The 25,490-nt window shown below is 36.3% G+C and overlaps 1 protein-coding gene across 1 annotated transcript in view; it reads left to right on the forward strand.

Moving 5' to 3' along the window:
* The window catches only part of pigg (phosphatidylinositol glycan anchor biosynthesis class G (EMM blood group)), a 123,257-nt gene that overhangs the window by 44,209 nt on the left and 53,558 nt on the right, over positions 1-25,490 (forward strand). Inside the window, exon 9 of the mRNA XM_085473492.1 lies at positions 147-550. Within this exon, the coding sequence (XP_085329618.1) occupies positions 147-550 (404 nt within the window). The remainder of the gene's footprint in view (positions 1-146; positions 551-25,490) is intronic.

A 25,490-nucleotide genomic window follows, 5' to 3' on the forward strand; every position in this document is an offset into this window, starting at 1 on the left:
CATCTAATTGTCCCACTGAGAATTGTGATGCCATCACTCTGGGGTGGGCGAGGTGAAAGTAGGTTGAGTATGTAGTCGAGCCTGTGTGGATGGAATAGCTCTTTCCTCTGTATTTAAAATGATCCTTTTTTATTCTCTTTTCACAGTCTCCTCTGAGGAGCAGTGAGGTTGACTGGTCGCTGTCAGAGCTGGATGTTTTGCTGCTGGCCGGCACCGTCGGTCACACTCTCAGCCTGGCGGCCAGCAGTTTCGTAGAGGAAGAGCACCAAACCTGGTACTTTCTGCTCAACACGCTCTGCCTCACCGTGTTCCAGGATGTCTGCCGCAAGTACTTCAGAGAGAAGAGGGGCTCTGGAGATGACGAAGAGCATATCCTCCCTTCCAAAGACCGTCATCCCTCCGCTCACCCCAAAGCAGAGATTTTCTCAGAGAAGTGGTTAGCGTTAGCCACGCCACCATTCACTCTGCTCTGCTGCCGGCTACTGCGCTCCCTCAACCAAACTGGGGTGCAGTGGGCTCATATCCCTGACGTTGGGCATTGGCTCAACAGGTGGGTTTATTGATCTAATATTAACTTTGATAAATGCTTCAGTTTCAAGTAGTTTAAATATTTGAGTCACTGTATTTTATTCATATCAAGAAAATGCAAGCAGTATTTGGAAAACAGTATAAATTAACTGGTTTCACTGATGATTCATCACCTAATGCCATGTAGTAGTGAATTTACACTCACTGCCAAATTTGAACCCAACCATCTGAATGCTGCATCAGAAATCTAGACTCATCAGTCTTCAATTGTCTAATTTTGGAGTTTCCTGTTGCTAGCTGACAGCAATTACAGTTACTGCTTTTGCGTTCAGAGATGCTCTTCTGCATACCTTGGTTGTAACAACTGGGTGTTTGAGTTACTGTTGCCTTCCTATCAGCGTGGAGCAGTCTGACCATTCTTCTCTGGCTATCACTTAAATGCCTAAATTGCATAAATCCACAAGTTGCTACCATGTGACAGGCTGCTGGTAAGATATTTCCATTCCTGAGCAGTTGAACAGGTGTGTTTTATTAAGTGGTCAGTGATTGTTTCCCAATTCCAGTGTGTCACTTTACCTGAATAAAAACCCAAAGGCACTCATATTTCCTCTTAGCAAGTGGTCAGTTGCTAGTAGATTAGCCAGCTACCTCCTTGATAGCAAGACAAGTGTTTTTATGTGCTAAATGCTAAACTATGTTTATTAAGTAGTCGCTAACTTTGTGTAACTATTGGTTGGACAGATAGTGATCATTGTATTGTTAGTAATTACAGCTGTGAAAATCAACCAATGTTAGAAAGGACAATAAAACTGTAAATAGTTGAGGAGAAATGTGGAGGATTATAGTTCTATTACTACAGTGATGCTTTTCTTGCACAGTCATATTTTTCATTGTTACGGAAACATTGATTCTAATTCTAATGCATGAAAGCTAGTAATACTACCTAACTAACCATCACTGTTGGTTTGTGCACATTTATTGTTTAACTAGGCAGCAAAGCAAAGAGAGAGTGGCAACAGTAACAGCTTCTTGGTTGATTCAAGATTAACTTGGCAGCATTTTTATTCCTAAGTCGCTCCTCAAGGGAAAATCAGACGACTCCATGAATAGCAAAAGGATAGAGGGTTCTGTCTCTGATGTGTTTGTGTTAAGCTGTACAAAAGGGCTGGGTACAAAAAGCGATTTCGCCGAAGTTCAGAAGTTTATCTGAAATCTGTTACATGCATGCATAAATCCCTTCAAGTGTATTTGCTCTCTTTTACTCAAAGCTAAATTTACAGTGGTAAACTGATTGCTGATATGGCTCTACAGCAAAATCTTCACTATGTTGTTTTTTCTGACAACCAGTGTTGTATTGTTGGTGTTGTAATGAACGGTGGGGTGCTAGCAAAGCTGAGGACCATTAGTTCTGTGTCATGCTGTATGGTATATTTCTCTTTTTACGTGGATATGTGGCAGCATGAAGGTGACAGGACATAACAGGAACTTATTTCCAACACAACTACAATTTGAAAAAAAAACCCTACACTTGATGTTTTACGACAAATCAAACAGAATTGAAAAAGAACAGGCGTCTTTCACTGTTTAAGGATAGAAGTTCAACCGTCACATGGGGATACATTCGTTGCAGAAGGGCAATCTGTCTGAAGACAGTATACTCAGTAGGCTAAAATGCAGTGCAGCAACAAGATTTTCAATCTCAATGTGTTTCTCCACCTACACACAAATGTAACAGATCAATGTAGCAAATTCATTGATGTTCTTTGGGGAAAGCCGTGATATAGGATATTACTTACTGTAGTAGATGTAATGAAAGTGGTTCAGTGAACAATACATTTAGATTTCAATGCTAGATATAGACATCTAATGGAAGCTGTGTGGTGTTAACACACAGAGCAAGTCTTTTCTTCTGACACTAAAACATTTTAAATGTGTTTTTCTAGCTGAGAAGCTGATAGGACTACCCACTTACATTTTCTTTTTTTTAAAGATTCAAGAAGAGAAAATCGTCTTCAGATTGCCCAGACTGAAGGAAAACTGTGATTTCTCTGTAAAAACTGTGGCTTTTTCAGAGCCATTAATATTCTGACAGCAGTGCGAGGCAGGGGGATTATAGTTTGTTCTTTAACATTCATCACAATGTGGAACAGAGATGTGGATTCTGACCTTTTCCTGTCCAGTGTTGCCCTTTCTTCCTACCTGCAGTGCCTGTTGCTTGGATAATGAGATCCAGGTAGCGTTATGCCTCATCTTGTCTCAAAGTATTCAACGTCCACTGCCAGTCTGATCCAGCTAATGGCTAAATACACGGCTTCAACTTTGATATGTCCTATTTCCTATCGGTGCTCAGTATGGTGCAATTACAGACTTTAATCCAGTGAACAATTGAGGGGCTGTGCCTCTTTTAAATTTAACCTGAATCTAGAGGATTTGACTGACAGTATTTCATCTCATCAAAGTAAATGCTCACCTTCAGCCTTCAAATGAGAACCTGTAATGCTTTCTCTTCATGTGTTATTAGTGTGAATGCTTGAAAAGCATTCACAGTATTGTTCTTCTAATCTTTATTAGTGTGAATGCTTGAAAAGCATTCACAGTATTGTTATTCGAATCTTTATTAGTGTGAATGCTTGAAAAGCATTCACAGTATTGTTATTCGAATCTTTATTATTATTATTATTAGTGTGAATGCTTGAAAAGCATTCACAGTATTGTTATTCGAATCTTTATTATTATTCTATTTAGTGTGAATGCTTGAAAAGCATTCACAGTATTGTTATTCTAATCTTTATTAGTGTGAATGCTTGAAAAGCATTCACAGTATTGTTATTCGAATCTTTATTATTATTATTATTATTATTATTATATATTCCGTACGTTTTTTGGCATCTCACTCCTTCAAAACCGCTCAACTTAGAAAAACCATTCAAACACCGTTAGATTCCTATTCTTTTGGACATGAATGCTTCTACTTTTCTCATTTTTAACATTTATATTTTTAATTTTATTCAACTTTATTCAACAAAAATTTATAATGTATTTCAATGGGGACACCCTTCAAATTCTCATTCAACTTACTCATTTTTAAACTCTTACTACTTCCACATACATTGACATAGAGCCACCATTCAAACTTTAAAACGAAGACAAGACATTCAACTATTCAACTTGTATTTATCTTTTCAATATCTATTATACTTTTTCTTCAGTTCCAGTTTAAGTTTCATGATGTTTTTTCACCCGTTTCAGAGTTTATAATGGGTGTGTATGGGACGGAATGTTGGGGCTAGAGTGAGACAGCTCAACTGCTAGAGTGAGAGGAGCAAAAAAATTAATCTTAAAATCTTTTTTAAAACTGCTGCTGTGTCCGCAGCGTTTGCTCTACAGGTATGATTTTACCCTCAAAACGTAGCCATCGCTGTCCTCTTTCATCCAATGTGTTTACTATTGTACTAGGTGCTATGGTTCTTTCATAAATGTCACCAATGCACAGCCTCCTCCCTCCAACTCTTCCATAGACTCTAATGTTAAATTGGCTCAGAAGGTTGGTTTGAAAATCAGAAGAGCATGGTGTCTTTCCACTGTCACCACGTCCATATAATAAACTCCACAGGCATGAAAACTGAGAATTCAGTAGACTAGAAGCTGCTGTCGCTCACGGTGAAAGAATTTCGTCAATACGACCTATACTTTTCATTTGGGAGCGATTTGTTTCGGCCTGACTTTTCTGTTCATTTTAAGCAGCAAAAGTGAGGCGCATGTCTGTGTACGTGTGTATGGAGCCATGGGTGCGGTCACTATAGCAACCAGGCTCACACCTGCCTGCTTAACGAGCTCTGCCTGCCACTGTACCAAGATTCATCTTAAGCACTTCTCTTTCAACTGCTGCTGTGTCCACAGTGTTACAGCCATCATTTTACCCTCAAATTGTCGCCATTATTGTTCTCTTTCCAACACCGTGTCTTTCAAAGCTCAGGCATTTAAACTTTTTAAACTGTGTGGATCAAAGTGGAGGGATCACATTTGAGTCATTCAGTGATTCAAAGAATATGACCTTTTAATATTCATTCAGATGTTTTCTGACTCTAAATGTTCTTTTCTCATTTCTTAGGGTTTTCTAATTTACATTTAAAACATTTTCAGTTTTTTCCAACTTCTTCTTCTGTGTAACGTTCAGCTTTTAGCGGTTCAGCACCTTTGTTTTCAGGTTAAATTCGTTTTTTTTTTTTTTTTTTTTTATCTCATTCAATATTTTTAACTCAAAATTCAGCAATTAATTCATTTCAGTGCATACATTCAGATTCAAGCATTCACACTGCAGTTTCTTCAGAAAATGCACTTTCTAGTTATTATTATATTTTATTTTTCCGTACGTTTTTTGAAAGCCTACTCCTTCAAAACCGTTCAACTTAGAAAAACCATTCAAACACCGTTAGATTCCTATTATTTTGGACAACATTGCTTCTATTTTTCTCATTTTTAACATTTATATTTTTAATTTTATTCAACTTTATTCAACAAAAATTTATAATGTATTTCAATGGGGAGACCCTTCAAATCCTCATTCAACTTACTCATTTTTAAACTCTTACTACTTCCACATACATTGACATAGAGCCACCATTCAAACTTTAAAACGAAGACAAGACATTCAGCTATTCAACTTGTATTTATCTTTTCAATATCTATTATACTTTTTCTTCAGTTCCAGTTTAAGTTTCATGATGTTTTTTCACCCGTTTCAGAGTTTATAATGGGTGTGTATGGGACGGAATGTTGGGGCTAGAGTGAGGCAGCTCAACTGCTAGAGTGAGAGGAGCAAAAAAATTAATCTTAAAATCTTTTTTAAAACTGCTGCTGTGTCCACAGCGTTTGCTCTACAGGTATGATTTTACCCTCAAAACGTAGCCATGGCTGTCCTCTTTCATCCAATGTGCTTACTATTGTACTAGGTGTTATGGTTCTTTCATAAATGTCACCAATGCACAGCCTCCTCCCTCCAACTCTTCCATAGACTCTAATGTTAAAATGGCTCAGAAGGTTCGTTTGAAAATCAGAAGAGCATGGTGTCTTTCCACTGTCACCACGTCCATATAATAAGCTCCACAGGCATGAAAACTGAGAATTAGGTAGACTAGACATTGCTGTCGCTCACGGTGAAAGAATTTTGTCAATACGACTTTTACTTTTCATTTGGGAGCGATTTGTTTCGGCCTGACTTTTCTGTTCATTTTAAGCAGCAAAAGTGAGGTGCATGTCTGTGTACGTGTGTATGGAGCCCTTGGGTGCAGTCACTATAGCAACCAGGCTCACACCTGCCTGCTTAACGAGCTCTGCCTGCCACTGTACCAAGATTCATCTTAAGCACTTCTCTTTCAACTGCTGCTGTGTCCACAGTGTTACAGCCATCATTTTACCCTCAAATTGTCGCCATTATTGTTCTCTTTCCAACACCGTATCTTTCAAAGCTCAGGCATTTAAACTTTTTAAACTGTGTGGATCAAAGTGGAGGGATCACATTTGAGTCATTCAGTGATTCAAAGAATATGACCTTTTAATATTCATTCAGATGTTTTCTGACTCTAAATGTTCTTTTCTCATTTCTTAGGGTTTTCTAATTTACATTTAAAACATTTTCAGTTTTTTTCCAACTCCTTCTTCTGTGTAACCTTCAGCTTTTAGCAGTTCAGCACCTTTGTTTTCAGGTTAAATTCGTGTTTTTTTTTTTGTTTTTTTTTTAATCTCATTCAATATTTTTAACTCAAAATTCAGCAATTAATTCATTTCAGTGCATACATTCAGATTCAAGCATTCACACTGCAGTTTCTTCAGAAAATGCACTTTCTAGTTATATTTTTTTATTATTATTATCTATTCCGTACGTTTTTTGAAAGCCTACTCCTTCAAAACCGTTCAACTTAGAAAAACCATTCAAACACCGTTAGATTCCTATTCTTTTGGACAACACTGCTTCTATTTTTCATATTTTTAACATTTATATTTTTAATTTTATTCAACTTTATTCAACAAAAATTTATAATGTATTTCAATGGGGAGACCCTTCAAATCCTCATTCAACTTACTCATTTTTAAACTCTTACTACTTCCACATACATTGACATAGAGCCACCATTCAAACTTTAAAACGAAGACAAGACATTCAACTATTCAACTTGTATTTATCTTTTCAATATCTATTATACTTTTTCTTCAGTTCCAGTTTAAGTTTCATGATGTTTTTTCACCCGTTTCAGAGTTTATAATGGGTGTGTATGGGACGGAATGTTGGGGCTAGAGTGAGAGAGCTCAACTGCTAGAGTGAGAGGAGCAAAAAAATTAATCTTAAAATATTTTTTAAAACTGCTGCTGTGTCCACAGCGTTTGCTCTACAGGTATGATTTTACCCTCAAAACGTAGCCATCGCTGTCCTCTTTCATCCAATGTGTTTACTATTGTCCTAGGTGTTATGGTTCTTTCATAAATGTCACCAATGCACAGCCTCCTCCCTCCAACTCTTCCATAGACTCTAATGTTAAAATGGCTCAGAAGGTTCTTTTGAAAATCAGAAGAGCATGGTGTCTTTCCACTGTCACCACGTCCATATAATAAACTCCACAGGCATGAAAACTGAGAATTCAGTAGACTAGACATTGCTGTCGCTCACGGTGAAAGAATTTTGTCAATACGACTTGTACTTTTCATATGGGAACGATTTGTTTCGGCCTGACTTTTCTGTTCATTTTAAGCAGCAAAAGTGAGGTGCATGTCTGTGTCCGTGTGTATGGAGCCATTGGGTGCGGTCACTATAGCAACCAGGCTCACACCTGCCTGCTTAACGAGCTCTCTCTGCCACTCTGCCAAAATTCATCTGAAACACTTCTCTTTCAACTGCTGCTGTCTCCACAGTGTTACAGCCATCATTTTATCCTCAAAACGTCGCCATCGTTGTTCTCTTTCCAACATCTTGTCTTTCAAAGCTCAGAGATGTAAACTTTTTAAACTGTGTGGATCCAAGTGGAGGGATCACATTTTAGTCATTCAGTGATTCAAAGAATATGACCTTTTAATATTCTTTCAGATGTTTTCTGACTCTAAATGTTCTTTTCTCATTTCTTAGGTTTTTCTAATTTACAATTAAAACATTTTCAGCTTTTTTCCAACTTCTTCTTCTGTGTAACCTTCAGCAGTTCAGCACTTTTGTTTTCAGGTTAAATTCGGGGTTTTTTTTTTATCTCATTCAAAATTTTTAACTTAAATTCAGTAATTATTTCATTTCAATGCATACATTCAGATTCAAGCATTCACACTGCAGTTTCTTCAGAAAATGCACTTTCTAGTTATTAGTGTGAATGCTTGAAAAGCATTCACAGTATTGTTATTCTAATCTTTCTTATTATCTATTATTCCATATTCCGTACGTTTTTTGGCATCTAACTCCTTCAAAACCGTTCAACTTAGAAAAACCATTCAAACACCTTCAGATTCCTCTTCTTTTGGACAAGACTGCTTCTATTTTTCTCATTTTTAACATTTATATTTTTAATTTTATTCAACTTTATTCAACAAAAATTTATAATGTATTTCAATGGGGAGACCCTTCAAATTCTCATTCAAATTCCTCCTCTTTAAACTGTATCTACTTCCACATACATTGACATAGAGCCACCATTCAAACTTTAAAACGAAGACAAGACATTCAACTATTCAACTTGTATTTATCTTTTCAATATCTATTATACTTTTTCTTCAGTTCCAGTTTAAGTTTCATGATGTTTTTTCACCCGTTTCAGAGTTTATAATGGGTGTGTATGGGACGGAATGTTGGGGCTAGAGTGAGGCAGCTCAACTGCTAGAGTGAGAGGAGCAAAAAAATTAATCTTAAAATCTTTTTTAAAACTGCTGCTGTGTCCGCAGCGTTTGCTCTACAGGTATGATTTTACCCTCAAAACGTAGCCATGGCTGTCCTCTTTCATCCAATGTGTTTACTATTGTCCTAGGTGTTATGGTTCTTTCGTAAATGTCACCAATGCACAGCCTCCTCCCTCCAACTCTTCCATAGACTCTAATGTTAAAATGGCTCAGAAGGTTCGTTTGAAAATCAGAAGAGCATGGTGTCTTTACACTGTCACCACGTCCATATAATAAACTCCACAGGCATGAAAACTGAGAATTTGGTAGACAAGACATGGCTGTCGCTCACGGTGAAAGAATTTTGTCAGTACGACTTTTACTTTTCATTTGGGAACGATTTGTTTCGGCCTGACTTTTCTGTTCATTTTAAGCAGCAAAAGTGAGGCGCGTGTCTGTGTACGTGTGTATGGAGCCATTGGGTGCGGTCACTATAGCAACCAGGCTCACACCTGCCTGCTTAACGAGCTCTCTCTGCCACTCTGCCAAGATTCATCTTAAACACTTCTCTTTCAACTGCTGCTGTGTCCACAGTGTTAAAGCCATCATTTTACCCTCAAAACGTCGCCATCGTTGTTCTCTTTCCAACACTGTTTTTCAAAGCTCAGACTTTTACATTTTTTAAACTGTGTGGATCAAAGTGGAGGGATCACATTTTAGTCATTCAGTGATTCAAAGAATATGACCTTTTAATATTCATTCAGATGTTTTCTGACTCTAAATGTTCTTTTCTCATTTCTTAGGGTTTTCTAATTTACATTTAAAACATTTTCAGCTTTTTTCCAACTTCTGCTTCTGTGTAACCTTCAGCTTTTAGCAGTTCAGCACCTTTGTTTTCAGGTTAAATTTGGTTTTTTTTGTTTGTTTTTTTAAAATTTCATTTAATATTTTTAACTCAAAATTCAGCAATTAATTCATTTCAGTGCATACATTCAGATTCAAGCATTCACACTGCAGTTTCTTCAGAAAATGCACTTTCTAGTTAGTGTGAATGCTTGAAAAGCATTCACAGTATTGTTCTTCTAATTAGTGTGAATGCTTGAAAAGCATTCACAGTATTGTTATTCGAATCTTTATTATTATTCTATTTTTTTATTATTATTATCTATTCCGTACGTTTTTTGAAAGCCTACTCCTTCAAAACCGTTCAACTTAGAAAAACCATTCAAACACCGTTAGATTCCTATTCTTTTGGACAACACTGCTTCTATTTTTCATATTTTTAACATTTATATTTTTAATTTTATTCAACTTTATTCAACAAAAATTTATAATGTATTTCAATGGGGAGACCCTTCAAATCCTCATTCAACTTACTCATTTTTAAACTCTTACTACTTCCACATACATTGACATAGAGCCACCATTCAAACTTTAAAACGAAGACAAGACATTCAACTATTCAACTTGTATTTATCTTTTCAATATCTATTATACTTTTTCTTCAGTTCCAGTTTAAGTTTCATGATGTTTTTTCACCCGTTTCAGAGTTTATAATGGGTGTGTATGGGACGGAATGTTGGGGCTAGAGTGAGGCAGCTCAACTGCTAGAGTGAGAGGAGCAAAAAAATTAATCTTAAAATCTTTTTTAAAACTGCTGCTGTGTCCGCAGCGTTTGCTCTACAGGTATGATTTTACCCTCAAAACGTAGCCATCGCTGTCCTCTTTCATCCAATGTGTTTACTATTGTCCTAGGTGTTATGGTTCTTTCATAAATGTCACCAATGCACAGCCTCCTCCCTCCAACTCTTCCATAGACTCTAATGTTAAAATGGCTCAGAAGGTTCGTTTGAAAATCAGAAGAGCATGTTGTTTTTACACTGTCACCACGTCCATATAATAAGCTCCACAGGCATGGAAACTGAGAATTAGGTAGACTAGACATTGCTGTCGCTCACGGTGAAAGAATTTTGTCAATACGACTTTTACTTTTCATTTGGGAGCGATTTGTTTCGGCCTGACTTTTCTGTTCATTTTAAGCAGCAAAAGTGAGGTGCATGTCTGTGTGCGTGTGTATGGAGCCATTGGGTGCGGTCACTATAGCAACCAGGCTCACACCTGCCTGCTTAACGAGCTCTGCCTGCCACTCTGCCAAGATTCATCTTAAACACTTCTCTTTCAACTGCTGCTGTGTCCACAGTGTTAAAGCCATCATTTTACCCTCAAAACGTCGCCATCGTTGTTCTTTTTCCAACATCTTGTCTTTCAAAGCTCAGAGATGTAAACTTTTTAAACTGTGTGGGTCCAAGTGGAGGGATCACATTTTAGTCATTCAGTGATTCAAAGAATATGACTTTTTAATATTCTTTCAGATGTTTTCTGACTCTAAATGTTCTTTTCTCATTTCTTAGGTTTTTCTAATTTACAATTAAAACATTTTCAGCTTTTTTCCAACTTCTTCTTCTGTGTAACGTTCAGCTTTTAGCAGTTCAGCACCTTTGTTTTCAGGTTAAATTTGGTTGTTTTTATTTTAATTTCATTCAATATTTTTAACTCAAAATTCAGCAATTAATTCATTTCAGTGCATACATTCAGATTCAAGCATTCACACTGCAGTTTCTTCAGAAAATGCACTTTCTAGTTATCTATTATTCCATATTCCGTACGTTTTTTGGCATCTAACTCCTTCAAAACCGTTCAACTTAGAAAAACCATTCAAACATCGTTAGATTCCTATTCTTTTGGACACGACTGCTTCTATTTTTCTCATTTCTAACATTTATATTTTTAATTTTATTCAACTTTTTTCAACAAAAATTTCCCATGTATTTCAATGGGGAGACCCTTCAAATCCTCATTCAACTTACTCATTTTTAAACTCTTACTACTTCCACATACGTTCACATAGAGCCACCATTCAAACTTTAAAACGAAGACAAGACATTCAACTATTCAACTTGTATTTATCTTTTCAATATCTATTATACTTTTTCTTCAGTTCCAGTTTAAGTTTCATGATGTTTTTTCACCCGTTTCAAAATTTATAATGGGTGTGTATGGGACGGAATGTTGGGGCTAGAGTGAGACAGCTCAACTGCTAGAGTGAGAGGAGCAAAAAAATTAATCTTAAAATCTTTTTTAAAACTGCTGCTGTGTCCGCAGCGTTTGCTCTACAGGTATGATTTTACCCTCAAAACGTAGCCATGGCTGTCCTCTTTCATCCAATGTGTTTACTATTGTACTAGGTGTTATGGTTCTTTCATAAATGTCACCAATGCACAGCCTCCTCCCTCCAACTCTTCCATAGACTCTAATGTTAAAATGGCTCAGAAGGTTCGTTTGAAAATCAGAAGAGCATGGTGTCTTTCCACTGTCACCACGTCCATATAATAAACTCCACAGGCATGAAAACTGAGAATTTGGTAGACTAGACATTGCTGTCGCTCACGGTGAAAGAATTTTGTCAATACGACTTTTACTTTTCATTTGGGAACGATTTGTTTGGGCCTGACTTTTCTGTTCATTTTAAGCAGCAAAAGTGAGGTGCATGTCTGTGTCCGTGTGTATGGAGCCATTGGGTGCGGTCACTATAGCAACCAGGCTCACACCTGCCTGCTTAACGAGCTCTCTCTCTCACTCTGCCAAGATTCATCTTAAACACTTCTCTTTCAACTGCTGCTGTGTCCACAGTGTTAAAGCCATCATTTTACCCTCAAAACGTCGCCATCGTTGTTCTTTTTCCAACATCTTGTCTTTCAAAGCTCAGAGATGTAAACTTTTTAAACTGTGTGGGTCCAAGTGGAGGGATCACATTTTAGTCATTCAGTGATTCAAAGAATATGACCTTTTAATATTCTTTCAGATGTTTTCTGACTCTAAATGTTCTTTTCTCATTTCTTAGGTTTTTCTAATTTACAATTAAAACATTTTCAGCTATTTTCCAACTTCTTCTTCTATGTTAAACGTCAGCTTTTAGCACTTCAGCACTTTTGTTTTCAGATTAAAAATTCTGACTTTTTTTTAATCTCATTCAATATTTTTAACTCAAAATTCAGCAATTAATTCATTTCAGTGCATACATTCAGATTCAAGCATTCACACTGCAGTTTCTTCAGAAAATGCACTTTCTAGTTATTATTATATATTCCGTACGTTTTTTGGCATCTCACTCCTTCAAAACCGCTCAACTTAGAAAAACCATTCAAACACCGTTAGATTCCTATTCTTTTGGACATGAATGCTTCTACTTTTCTCATTTTTAACATTTATATTTTTAATTTTATTCAACTTTATTTAACAAAAATTTATAATGTATTTCAATGGAGAGACCCTTCAAATCCTCATTCAACTTACTCATTTTTAAACTCTTACTACTTCCACATACATTGACATAGAGCCACCATTCAAACTTTAAAACGAAGACAAGACATTCAACTATTCAACTTGTATTTATCTTTTCAATATCTATTATACTTTTTCTTCAGTTCCAGTTTAAGTTTCATGATGTTTTTTCACCCGTTTCAGAGTTCATAATGGGTGTGTATGGGACGGAATGTTGGGGCTAGAGTGAGGCAGCTCAACTGCTAGAGTGAGAGGAGCAAAAAAATTAATCTTAAAATATTTTTTAAAACTGCTGCTGTGTCTGCAGCGTTTGCTCTACAGGTATGATTTTACCCTCAAAACGTAGCCATCGCTGTCCTCTTTCATCCAATGTGTTTACTATTGTCCTAGGTGTTATGGTTCTTTCATAAATGTCACCAATGCACAGCCTCCTCCCTCCAACTCTTCCATAGACTCTAATGTTAAAATGGCTCAGAAGGTTCGTTTGAAAATCAGAAGAGCATGGTGTCTTTCCACTGTCACCACGTCCATATAATAAGCTCCACAGGCATGAAAACTGAGAATTAGGTAGACTAGACATTGCTGTCGCTCACGGTGAAAGAATTTCGTCAATACGACTTGTACTTTTCATATGGGAACGATTTGTTTCGGCCTGACTTTTCTGTTCATTTTAAGCAGCAAAAGTGAGGCGCATGTCTGTGTACGTGTGTATGGAGCCATTGGGTGCAGTCACTATAGCAACCAGGCTCACACCTGCCTGCTTAACGAGCTCTGCCTGCCACTGTGCCAAGATTCATCTTAAGCACTTCTCTTTCAACTGCTGCTGTGTCCACAGTGTTACAGCCATCATTTTACCCTCAAATTGTCGCCATTATTGTTCTCTTTCCAACATCTTGTCTTTCAAAGCTCAGGCATTTAAACTTTTTAAACTGTGTGGATCAAAGTGGAGGGATCACATTTGAGTCATTCAGTGATTCAAAGAATATGACCTTTTAATATTCTTTCAGATGTTTTCTGACTCTAAATGTTCTTTTCTCATTTCTTAGGTTTTTCTAATTTACAATTAAAACATTTTCAGCTTTTTTCCAACTTCTTCTTCTGTGTAACCTTCAGCTTTTAGCAGTTCAGCACCTTTGTTTTCAGGTTAAATTCGTTTTGTTTTGTTTTGTTTTTTAATCTCATTCAATATTTTTAACTCAAAATTCAGCAATTAATTCATTTCAGTGCATACATTCAGATTCAAGCATTCACACTGCAGTTTCTTCAGAAAATGCACTTTCTAGTTATTATTATATATTCCGTACGTTTTTTGGCATCTAACTCCTTCAAAACCGTTCAACTTAGAAAAACCATTCAAACACCGTTAGATTCCTATTCTTTTGGACATGACTGCTTCTATTTTTCATATTTTTAACATTTATATTTTTAATTTTATTCAACTTTATTCAACAAAAATTTCCCATGTATTTCAATGGGGAGACCCTTCAAATTCTCATTCAACTTACTCATTTTTAAACTCTTACTACTTCCACATACATTGACATAGAGCCACCATTCAAACTTTAAAACGAAGACAAGACATTCAACTATTCAACTTGTATTTATCTTTTCAATATCTATTATACTTTTTCTTCAGTTCCAGTTTAAGTTTCATGATGTTTTTTCACCCGTTTCAGAGTTTATAATGGGTGTGTATGGGACGGAATGTTGGGGCTAGAGTGAGGCAGCTCAACTGCTAGAGTGAGAGGAGCAAAAAAATTAATCTTAAAATCTTTTTTAAAACTGCTGCTGTGTCCGCAGCGTTTGCTCTACAGGTATGATTTTACCCTCAAAACGTAGCCATCGCTGTCCTCTTTCATCCAATGTGTTTACTATTGTACTAGGTGTTATGGTTCTTTCATAAATGTCACCAATGCACAGCCTCCTCCCTCCAACTCTTCCATAGACTCTAATGTTAAAATGGCTCAGAAGGTTCGTTTGAAAATCAGAAGAGCATGGTGTCTTTCCACTGTCACCACGTCCATATAATAAGCTCCACAGGCATGAAAACTGAGAATTAGGTAGACTAGACATTGCTGTCGCTCACGGTGAAAGAATTTTGTCAATACGACTTTTACTTTTCATTTGGGAGCGATTTGTTTCGGCCTGACTTTTCTGTTCATTTTAAGCAGCAAAAGTGAGGCGCATGTCTGTGTACGTGTGTATGGAGCCATTGGGTGCGGTCACTATAGCAACCAGGCTCACACCTGCCTGCTTAACGAGCTCTGCCTGCCACTGTACCAAGATTCATCTTAAGCACTTCTCTTTCAACTGCTGCTGTGTCCACAGTGTTACAGCCATCATTTTACCCTCAAATTGTCGCCATTATTGTTCTCTTTCCAACACCGTATCTTTCAAAGCTCAGGCATTTAAACTTTTTAAACTGTGTGGATCAAAGTGGAGGGATCACATTTGAGTCATTCAGTGATTCAAAGAATATGACCTTTTAATATTCATTCAGATGTTTTCTGACTCTAAATGTTCTTTTCTCATTTCTTAGGGTTTTCTAATTTACATTTAAAACATTTTCAGTTTTTTTCCAACTTCTTCTTCTGTGTAACCTTCAGCTTTTAGCAGTTCAGCACTTTTGTTTTCAGGTTAAATTCGGGTTGTTTTTTTTATCTCATTCAAGATTTTTAACTTAAATTCAGTAATTAATTCATTTCAGTGCATACATTCAGATTCAAGCATTCACACTGCAGTTTCTTCAGAAAATGCACTTTCTAGTTAGTGTGAATGCTTGAAAAGCATTCACAGTATTGTTATTCTAATCTTTATTAGTGTGAATGCTTGAAAAGCATTCACAGTATTGTTCTTCTAATCTTTATTAGTGTGAATGCTTGAAAAGCATTCACAGTATTGTTCTTCTAATCTTTATTATTATATTTTCTTATTCCGTACGTTTTTTGAAAGCCTACTCCTTCAAAACCGTTCAACTTAGAAAAACCATTCAAACATCGTTAGATTCCTATTATTTTGGACATGACTGCTTCTATTTTTCTCATTTTTAACATTTATATTTTTAATTTTATTCAACTTTATTCAACAAAAATTTCCCATGTATTTCAATGGGGAGACCCTTCAAATTCTCATTCAACTTACTCATTTTTAAACTCTTACTACTTCCACATACATTGACATAGAGCCACCATTCAAACTTTAAAACGAAGACAAGACATTCAACTATTCAACTTGTATTTATCTTTTCAATATCTATTATACTTTTTCTTCAGTTCCAGTTTAAGTTTCATGATGTTTTTTCACCCGTTTCAGAGTTTATAATGGGTGTGTATGGGACGGAATGTTGGGGCTAGAGTGAGACAGCTCAACTGCTAGAGTGAGAGGAGCAAAAAAATTAATCTTAAAATCTTTTTTAAAACTGCTGCTGTGTCCACAGCGTTTGCTCTACAGGTATGATTTTACCCTCAAAACGTAGCCATCGCTGTCCTCTTTCATCCAATGTGTTTACTATTGTACTAGGTGTTATGGTTCTTTCATAAATGTCGCCAATGCACAGCCTCCTCCCTCCAACTCTTCCATAGACTCCAATGTTAAAATGGCTCAGAAGGTTCGTTTGAAAATCAGAAGAGCATGGTGTCTTTCCACTGTCACCACGTCCATATAATAAACTCCACAGACATGAAAACTGAGAATTTGGTAGACTAGAAGCTGCTGTCGCTCACGGTGAAAGAATTTCGTCAATACGACTTTTACTTTTCATTTGGGAACGATTTGTTTCGGCCTGACTTTTCTGTTCATTTTAAGGAGCAAAAGTGAGGTGCATGTCTGTGTCGTGTGTATGGAGCCATTGGGTGCAGTCACTATAGCAACCAGGCTCACACCTGCCTGCTTAACGAGCTCTCTCTCTCTCTCTCTCTCTCTCTGCCAAGATTCATATTAAACACTTCTCTTTCAACTGCTGCTGTGTCCACAGTGTCACAGCCATCATTTTACCCTCAAAACGTCGCCATCGTTGTTCTTTTTCCAACATCTTGTCTTTCAAAGCTCAGAGATGTAAACTTTTTAAACTGTGTGGGTCCAAGTGGAGGGATCACATTTTAGTCATTCAGTGATTCAAAGAATATGACCTTTTAATATTCTTTCAGATGTTTTCTGACTCTAAATGTTCTTTTCTCATTTCTTAGGTTTTTCTAATTTACAATTAAAACATTTTCAGCTTTTTTCCAACTTCTTCTTCTGTGTAACCTTCAGCTTTTAGCAGTTCAGCACTTTTGTTTTCAGGTTAAATTCAGGTTGTTTTTTTGTTTTTTTATCTCATTCAAAATTTTTAACTCAAAATTCAGCAATTAATTCATTTCAGTGCATACATTCAGATTCAAGCATTCACACTGCAGTTTCTTCAGAAAATGCACTTTCTAGTTATTAGTGTGAATGCTTGAAAAGCATTCACAGTATTGTTCTTCTAATCTTTATTATTCCATTTTATTATTATTATCTATTCCGTACGTTTTTTGAAAGCCTACTCCTTCAAAACCATTCAACTTAGAAAAACCATTCAAACATCGTTAGATTCCTATTCTTTTGGACATGATTGCTTGTATTTTTCTCATTTTTAACATTTATATTTTTAATTTTATTCAACTTTATTCAACAAAAATTTCCCATGTATTTCAATGGGGAGACCCTTCAAATCCTCATTCAACTTACTCATTTTTAAACTCTTACTACTTCCACATACATTGACATAGAGCCACCATTCAAACTTTAAAACGAAGACAAGACATTCAACTATTCAACTTGTATTTATCTTTTCAATATCTATTATACTTTTTCTTCAGTTCCAGTTTAAGTTTCATGATGTTTTTTCACCCGTTTCAGAGTTTATAATGGGTGTGTATGGGACGGAATGTTGGGGCTAGAGTGAGGCAGCTCAACTGCTAGAGTGAGAGGAGCAAAAAAATTAATCTTAAAATCTTTTTTAAAACTGCTGCTGTGTCCGCAGCGTTTGCTCTACAGGTATGATTTTACCCTCAAAACGTAGCCATGGCTGTCCTCTTTCATCCAATGTGTTTACTATTGTCCTAGGTGTTATGGTTCTTTCGTAAATGTCACCAATGCACAGCCTCCTCCCTCCAACTCTTCCATAGACTCTAATGTTAAAATGGCTCAGAAGGTTCGTTTGAAAATCAGAAGAGCATGGTGTCTTTCCACTGTCACCACGTCCATATAATAAACTCCACAGGCATGAAAACTGAGAATTCAGTAGACTAGAAGCTGCTGTCGCTCACGGTGAAAGAATTTTGTCAATACGACCTATACTTTTCATTTGGGAACGATTTGTTTCGGCCTGACTTTTCTGTTCATTTTAAGCAGCAAAAGTGAGGCGCATGTCTGTGTACGTGTGTATGGAGCCATTGGGTGCGGTCACTATAGCAACCAGGCTCACACCTGCCTGCTTAACGAGCTCTGCCTGCCACTGTACCAAGATTCATCTTAAGCACTTCTCTTTCAACTGCTGCTGTGTCCACAGTGTTACAGCCATCATTTTACCCTCAAATTGTCGCCATTATTGTTCTCTTTCCAACACCGTATCTTTCAAAGCTCAGGCATTTAAACTTTTTAAACTGTGTGGATCAAAGTGGAGGGATCACATTTGAGTCATTCAGTGATTCAAAGAATATGACCTTTTAATATTCATTCAGATGTTTTCTGACTCTAAATGTTCTTTTCTCATTTCTTAGGGTTTTCTAATTTACATTTAAAACATTTTCAGTTTTTTTCCAACTCCTTCTTCTGTGTAACCTTCAGCTTTTAGCAGTTCAGCACTTTTGTTTTCAGGTTAAATTCGGGGTTTTTTTTTATCTCATTCAAAATTTTTAACTTAAATTCAGTAATTATTTCATTTCAATGCATACATTCAGATTCAAGCATTCACACTGCAGTTTCTTCAGAAAATGCACTTTCTAGTTATATTTTCTTATTCCGTACGTTTTTTGAAAGCCTACTCCTTCAAAACCGTTCAACTTAGAAAAACCATTCAAACATCGTTAGATTCCTATTATTTTGGACATGACTGCTTCTATTTTTCTCATTTTTAACATTTATATTTTTAATTTTATTCAACTTTATTCAACAAAAATTTCCCATGTATTTCAATGGGGAGACCCTTCAAATTCTCATTCAATTTACTCATTTTTAAACTCTTACTACTTCCACATACATTGACATAGAGCCACCATTCAAACTTTAAAACGAAGACAAGACATTCAACTATTCAACTTGTATTTATCTTTTCAATATCTATTATACTTTTTCTTCAGTTCCAGTTTAAGTTTCATGATGTTTTTTCACCCGTTTCAAAATTTATAATGGGTGTGTATGGGACGGAATGTTGGGGCTAGAGTGAGGCAGCTCAACTGCTAGAGTGAGAGGAGCAAAAAAATTAATCTTAAAATCTTTTTTAAAACTGCTGCTGTGTCCGCAGCGTTTGCTCTACAGGTATGATTTTACCCTCAAAACGTAGCCATCGCTGTCCTCTTTCATCCAATGTGTTTACTATTGTACTAGGTGTTATGGTTCTTTCATAAATGTCACCAATGCACAGCCTCCTCCCTCCAACTCTTCCATAGACTCTAATGTTAAAACGGCTCAGAAGGTTGGTTTGAAAATCAGAAGAGCATGGTGTTTTTACACTGTCACCACGTCCATATAATAAACTCCACAGGCATGAAAACTGAGAATTAGGTAGACTAGACATTGCTGTCGCTCACGGTGAAAGAATTTTGTCAATACGACTTTTACTTTTCATTTGGGAGCGATTTGTTTCGGCCTGACTTTTCTGTTCATTTTAAGCAGCAAAAGTGAGGTGCATGTCTGTGTGCGTGTGTATGGAGCCATTGGGTGCGGTCACTATAGCAACCAGGCTCACACCTGCCTGCTTAACGAGCTCTCTCTCTCACTCTGCCAAGATTCATCTTAAACACTTCTCTTTCAACTGCTGCTGTGTCCACAGTGTTAAAGCCATCATTTTACCCTCAAAACGTCGCCATCGTTGTTCTTTTTCCAACATCTTGTCTTTCAAAGCTCAGAGATGTAAACTTTTTAAACTGTGTGGGTCCAAGTGGAGGGATCACATTTTAGTCATTCAGTGATTCAAAGAATATGACCTTTTAATATTCTTTCAGATGTTTTCTGACTCTAAATGTTCTTTTCTCATTTCTTAGGTTTTTCTAATTTACAATTAAAACATTTTCAGCTTTTTTCCAACTTCTTCTTCTGTGTAACCTTCAGCTTTTAGCAGTTCAGCACTTTTGTTTTCAGGTTAAATTCTGGTTTTTTTTTATCTCATTCAAGATTTTTAACTTAAATTCAGTAATTAATTCATTTCAGTGCATACATTCAGATTCAAGCATTCACACTGCAGTTTCTTCAGAAAATGCACTTTCTAGTTATTAGTGTGAATGCTTGAAAAGCATTCACAGTATTGTTCTTCTAATCTTTATTATTCTATTTTATCTATTCCGTACGTTTTTTGTACTCCTACTCCTTCAAAACCGTTCAACTTAGAAAAACCATTCAAACACCATTAGATTCCTATTCTTTTGGACATGACTGCTTCTACTTTTCTCATTTTTAACATTTATATTTTTAATTTTATTCAACTTTATTCAACAAAAATTTCCCATGTATTTCAATGGGGAGACCCTTCAAATTCTCATTCAACTTACTCATTTTTAAACTCTTACTACTTCCACATACATTGACATAGAGCCACCATTCAAACTTTAAAACGAAGACAAGACATTCAACTATTCAACTTGTATTTATCTTTTCAATATCTATTATACTTTTTCTTCAGTTCCAGTTTAAGTTTCATGATGTTTTTTCACCCGTTTCAGAGTTTATAATGGGTGTGTATGGGACGGAATGTTGGGGCTAGAGTGAGGCAGCTCAACTGCTAGAGTGAGAGGAGCAAAAAAATTAATCTTAAAATCTTTTTTAAAACTGCTGCTGTGTCCGCAGCGTTTGCTCTACAGGTATGATTTTACCCTCAAAACGTAGCCATCGCTGTCCTCTTTCATCCAATGTGTTTACTGTTGTCCTAGGTGTTATGGTTCTTTCGTAAATGTCACCAATGCACAGCCTCCTCCCTCCAACTCTTCCATAGACTCTAATGTTAAAATGGCTCAGAAGGTTCGTTTGAAAATCAGAAGAGCATGGTGTCTTTCCACTGTCACCACGTCCATATAATAAACTCCACAGGCATGAAAACTGAGAATTCAGTAGACTAGAAGCTGCTGTCGCTCACGGTGAAAGAATTTTGTCAATACGACTTTTACTTTTCATTTGGGAACGATTTGTTTCGGCCTGACTTTTCTGTTCATTTTAAGCAGCAAAAGTGAGGCGCATGTCTGTGTACGTGTGTATGGAGCCATTGGGTGCGGTCACTATAGCAACCAGGCTCACACCTGCCTGCTTAACGAGCTCTGCCTGCCACTGCACCAAGATTCATCTTAAGCACTTCTCTTTCAACTGCTGCTGTGTCCACAGTGTTACAGCCATCATTTTACCCTCAAATTGTCGCCATTATTGTTCTCTTTCCAACACCGTATCTTTCAAAGCTCAGGCATTTAAACTTTTTAAACTGTGTGGATCAAAGTGGAGGGATCACATTTGAGTCATTCAGTGATTCAAAGAATATGACCTTTTAATATTCATTCAGATGTTTTCTTCCTCTAAATGTTCTTTTCTCATTTCTTAGGGTTTTCTAATTTACATTTAAAACATTTTCAGTTTTTTTCCAACTCCTTCTTCTGTGTAACCTTCAGCTTTTAGCAGTTCAGCACCTTTGTTTTCAGGTTAAATTCGGGTTTTTTTTTAATCTCATTCAATATTTTTAACTCAAAATTCAGCAATTAATTCATTTCAGTGCATACATTCAGATTCAAGCATTCACACTGCAGTTTCTTCAGAAAATGCACTTTCTAGTTATTATTAGTGTGAATGCTTGAAAAGCATTCACAGTATTGTTATTCTAATTAGTGTGAATGCTTGAAAAGCATTCACAGTATTGTTCTTCGAATCTTTATTATTAGTGTGAATGCTTGAAAAGCATTCACAGTATTGTTATTCGAATCTTTATTATTATTATATATTCCGTACGTTTTTTGGCATCTAACTCCTTCAAAACCGTTCAACTTAGAAAAACCATTCAAACACCATTAGATTCCTCTTCTTTTGGACATGACTGCTTCTATTTTTCTCATTTTTAACATTTATATTTTTAATTTTATTCAACTTTATTCAACAAAAATTTCCCATGTATTTCAATGGGGATACCCTTCAAATCCTCATTCAACTTACTCATTTTTAAACTCTTACTACTTCCACATACATTGACATAGAGCCACCATTCAAACTTTAAAACGAAGACAAGACATTCAACTATTCAACTTGTATTTATCTTTTCAATATCTATTATACTTTTTCTTCAGTTCCAGTTTAAGTTTCATGATGTTTTTTCACCCGTTTCAGAGTTTATAATGGGTGTGTATGGGACGGAATGTTGGGGCTAGAGTGAGGCAGCTCAACTGCTAGAGTGAGAGGAGCAAAAAAATTAATCTTAAAATCTTTTTTAAAACTGCTGCTGTGTCCGCAGCGTTTGCTCTACAGGTATGATTTTACCCTCAAAACGTAGCCATGGCTGTCCTCTTTCATCCAATGTGTTTACTATTGTCCTAGGTGTTATGGTTCTTTCATAAATGTCACCAATGCACAGCCTCCTCCCTCCAACTCTTCCATAGACTCTAATGTTAAAATGGCTCAGAAGGTTCGTTTGAAAATCAGAAGAGCATGGTGTCTTTCCACTGTCACCACGTCCATATAATGAGCTCCACAGGCATGAAAACTGAGAATTAGGTAGACTAGACATTGCTGTCGCTCACAGTGAAAGAATTTTGTCAATACGACTTTTACTTTTCATGTGGGAGCGATTTGTTTCGGCCTGACTTTTCTGTTCATTTTAAGCAGCAAAAGTGAGGTGCATGTCTGTGTACGTGTGTATGGAGCCCTTGGGTGCGGTCACTATAGCAACCAGGCTCACACCTGCCTGCTTAACGAGCTCTCTCTCTCCCTCTGCCAAGATTCATCTTAAGCACTTCTCTTTCAACTGCTGCTGTGTCCACAGTGTTACAGCCATCATTTTACCCTCAAATTGTCGCCATTATTGTTCTCTTTCCAACATCTTGTCTTTCAAAGCTCAGAGATGTAAACTTTTTAAACTGTGTGGATCCAAGTGGAGGGATCACATTTTAGTCATTCAGTGATTCAAAGAATATGACCTTTTAATATTCTTTCAGATGTTTTCTGACTCTAAATGTTCTTTTCTCATTTCTTAGGTTTTTCTAATTTACAATTAAAACATTTTCAGCTTTTTTCCAACTTCTTCTTCTGTGTAACCTTCAGCTTTTAGCAGTTCAGCACTTTTGTTTTCAGGTTAAATTCGGGGGTTTTTTTTTAATCTCATTCAAGATTTTTAACTTAAATTCAGTAATTAATTCATTTCAGTGCATACATTCAGATTCAAGCATTCACACTGCAGTTTCTTCAGAAAATGCACTTTCTAGTATTTTATTATTTTTCCGTACGTTTTTTGAAAGCCTACTCCTTCAAAACCGTTCAACTTAGAAAAACCATTCAAACACCGTTAGATTCCTATTCTTTTGGACAACACTGCTTCTATTTTTCATATTTTTAACATTTATATTTTTAATTTTATTCAACTTTATTCAACAAAAATTTATAATGTATTTCAATGGGGAGACCCTTCAAATCCTCATTCAACTTACTCATTTTTAAACTCTTACTACTTCCACATACATTGACATAGAGCCACCATTCAAACTTTAAAACGAAGACAAGACATTCAACTATTCAACTTGTATTTATCTTTTCAATATCTATTATACTTTTTCTTCAGTTCCAGTTTAAGTTTCATGATGTTTTTTCACCCGTTTCAGAGTTTATAATGGGTGTGTATGGGACGGAATGTTGGGGCTAGAGTGAGGCAGCTCAACTGCTAGAGTGAGAGGAGCAAAAAAATTAATCTTAAAATCTTTTTTAAAACTGCTGCTGTGTCCGCAGCGTTTGCTCTACAGGTATGATTTTACCCTCAAAACGTAGCCATGGCTGTCCTCTTTCATCCAATGTGTTTACTATTGTACTAGGTGTTATGGTTCTTTCATAAATGTCACCAATGCACAGCCTCCTCCCTCCAACTCTTCCATAGACTCTAATGTTAAAATGGCTCAGAAGGTTGGTTTGAAAATCAGAAGAGCATGGTGTCTTTCCACTGTCACCACGTCCATATAATAAACTCCACAGACATGAAAACTGAGAATTCAGTAGAGTAGAAGCTGCTGTCGCTCACGGTGAAAGAATTTTGTCAATACGACTTTTACTTTTCATTTGGGAACGATTTGTTTCGGCCTGACTTTTCTGTTCATTTTAAGCAGCAAAAGTGAGGCGCATGTCTGTGTACGTGTGTATGGAGCCATTGGGTGCGGTCACTATAGCAACCAGGCTCACACCTGCCTGCTTAACGAGCTCTGCCTGCCACTGTACCAAGATTCATCTTAAACACTTCTCTTTCAACTGCTGCTGTGTCCACAGTGTTACAGCCATCATTTTACCCTCAAATTGTCGCCATTATTGTTCTCTTTCCAACACCGTATCTTTCAAAGCTCAGGCATTTAAACTTTTTAAACTGTGTGGATCAAAGTGGAGGGATCACATTTGAGTCATTCAGTGATTCAAAGAATATGACCTTTTAATATTCATTCAGATGTTTTCTGACTCTAAATGTTCTTTTCTCATTTCTTAGGGTTTTCTAATTTACATTTAAAACATTTTCAGCTTTTTTCCAACTTCTGCTTCTGTGTAACCTTCAGTTTTTTGCAGTTCAGCACCTTTGTTTTCAGGTTAAATTTGGTTGTTTTTTTTTTTTGTTTTTTTTTTTAATTTCATTCAATATTTTTAACTCAAAATTCAGCAATTAATTCATTTCAGTGCATACATTCAGATTCAAGCATTCACACTGCAGTTTCTTCAGAAAATGCACTTTCTAGTTATTAGTGTGAATGCTTGAAAAGCATTCACAGTATTGTTCTTCTAATCTTTATTATTATATTTTCTTTTTCCGTACGTTTTTTGAAAGCCTACTCCTTCAAAACCGTTCAACTTAGAAAAACCATTCAAACATCGTTAGATTCCTATTATTTTGGACATGACTGCTTCTATTTTTCTCATTTTTAACATTTATATTTTTAATTTTATTCAACTTTATTCAACAAAAATTTCCCATGTATTTCAATGGGGAGACCCTTCAAATCCTCATTCAATTTACTCATTTTTAAACTCTTACTACTTCCACATACATTGACATAGAGCCACCATTCAAACTTTAAAACGAAGACAAGACATTCAACTATTCAACTTGTATTTATCTTTTCAATATCTATTATACTTTTTCTTCAGTTCCAGTTTAAGTTTCATGATGTTTTTTCAGCCGTTTCAGAGTTTATAATGGGTGTGTATGGGACGGAATGTTGGGGCTAGAGTGAGGCAGCTCAACTGCTAGAGTGAGAGGAGCAAAAAAATTAATCTTAAAATATTTTTTAAAACTGCTGCTGTGTCCGCAGCGTTTGCTCTACAGGTATGATTTTACCCTCAAAACGTAGCCATGGCTGTCCTCTTTCATCCAATGTGTTTACTAT

Source organism: Copadichromis virginalis, linkage group LG2, assembly GCF_057382275.1.
Source record: "Copadichromis virginalis isolate Kocher_CV1m ecotype Utaka linkage group LG2, C_Virginalis_male_GT1.1, whole genome shotgun sequence".
In the NCBI taxonomy this organism is placed as follows: Eukaryota; Metazoa; Chordata; class Actinopteri; order Cichliformes; family Cichlidae; genus Copadichromis; species Copadichromis virginalis.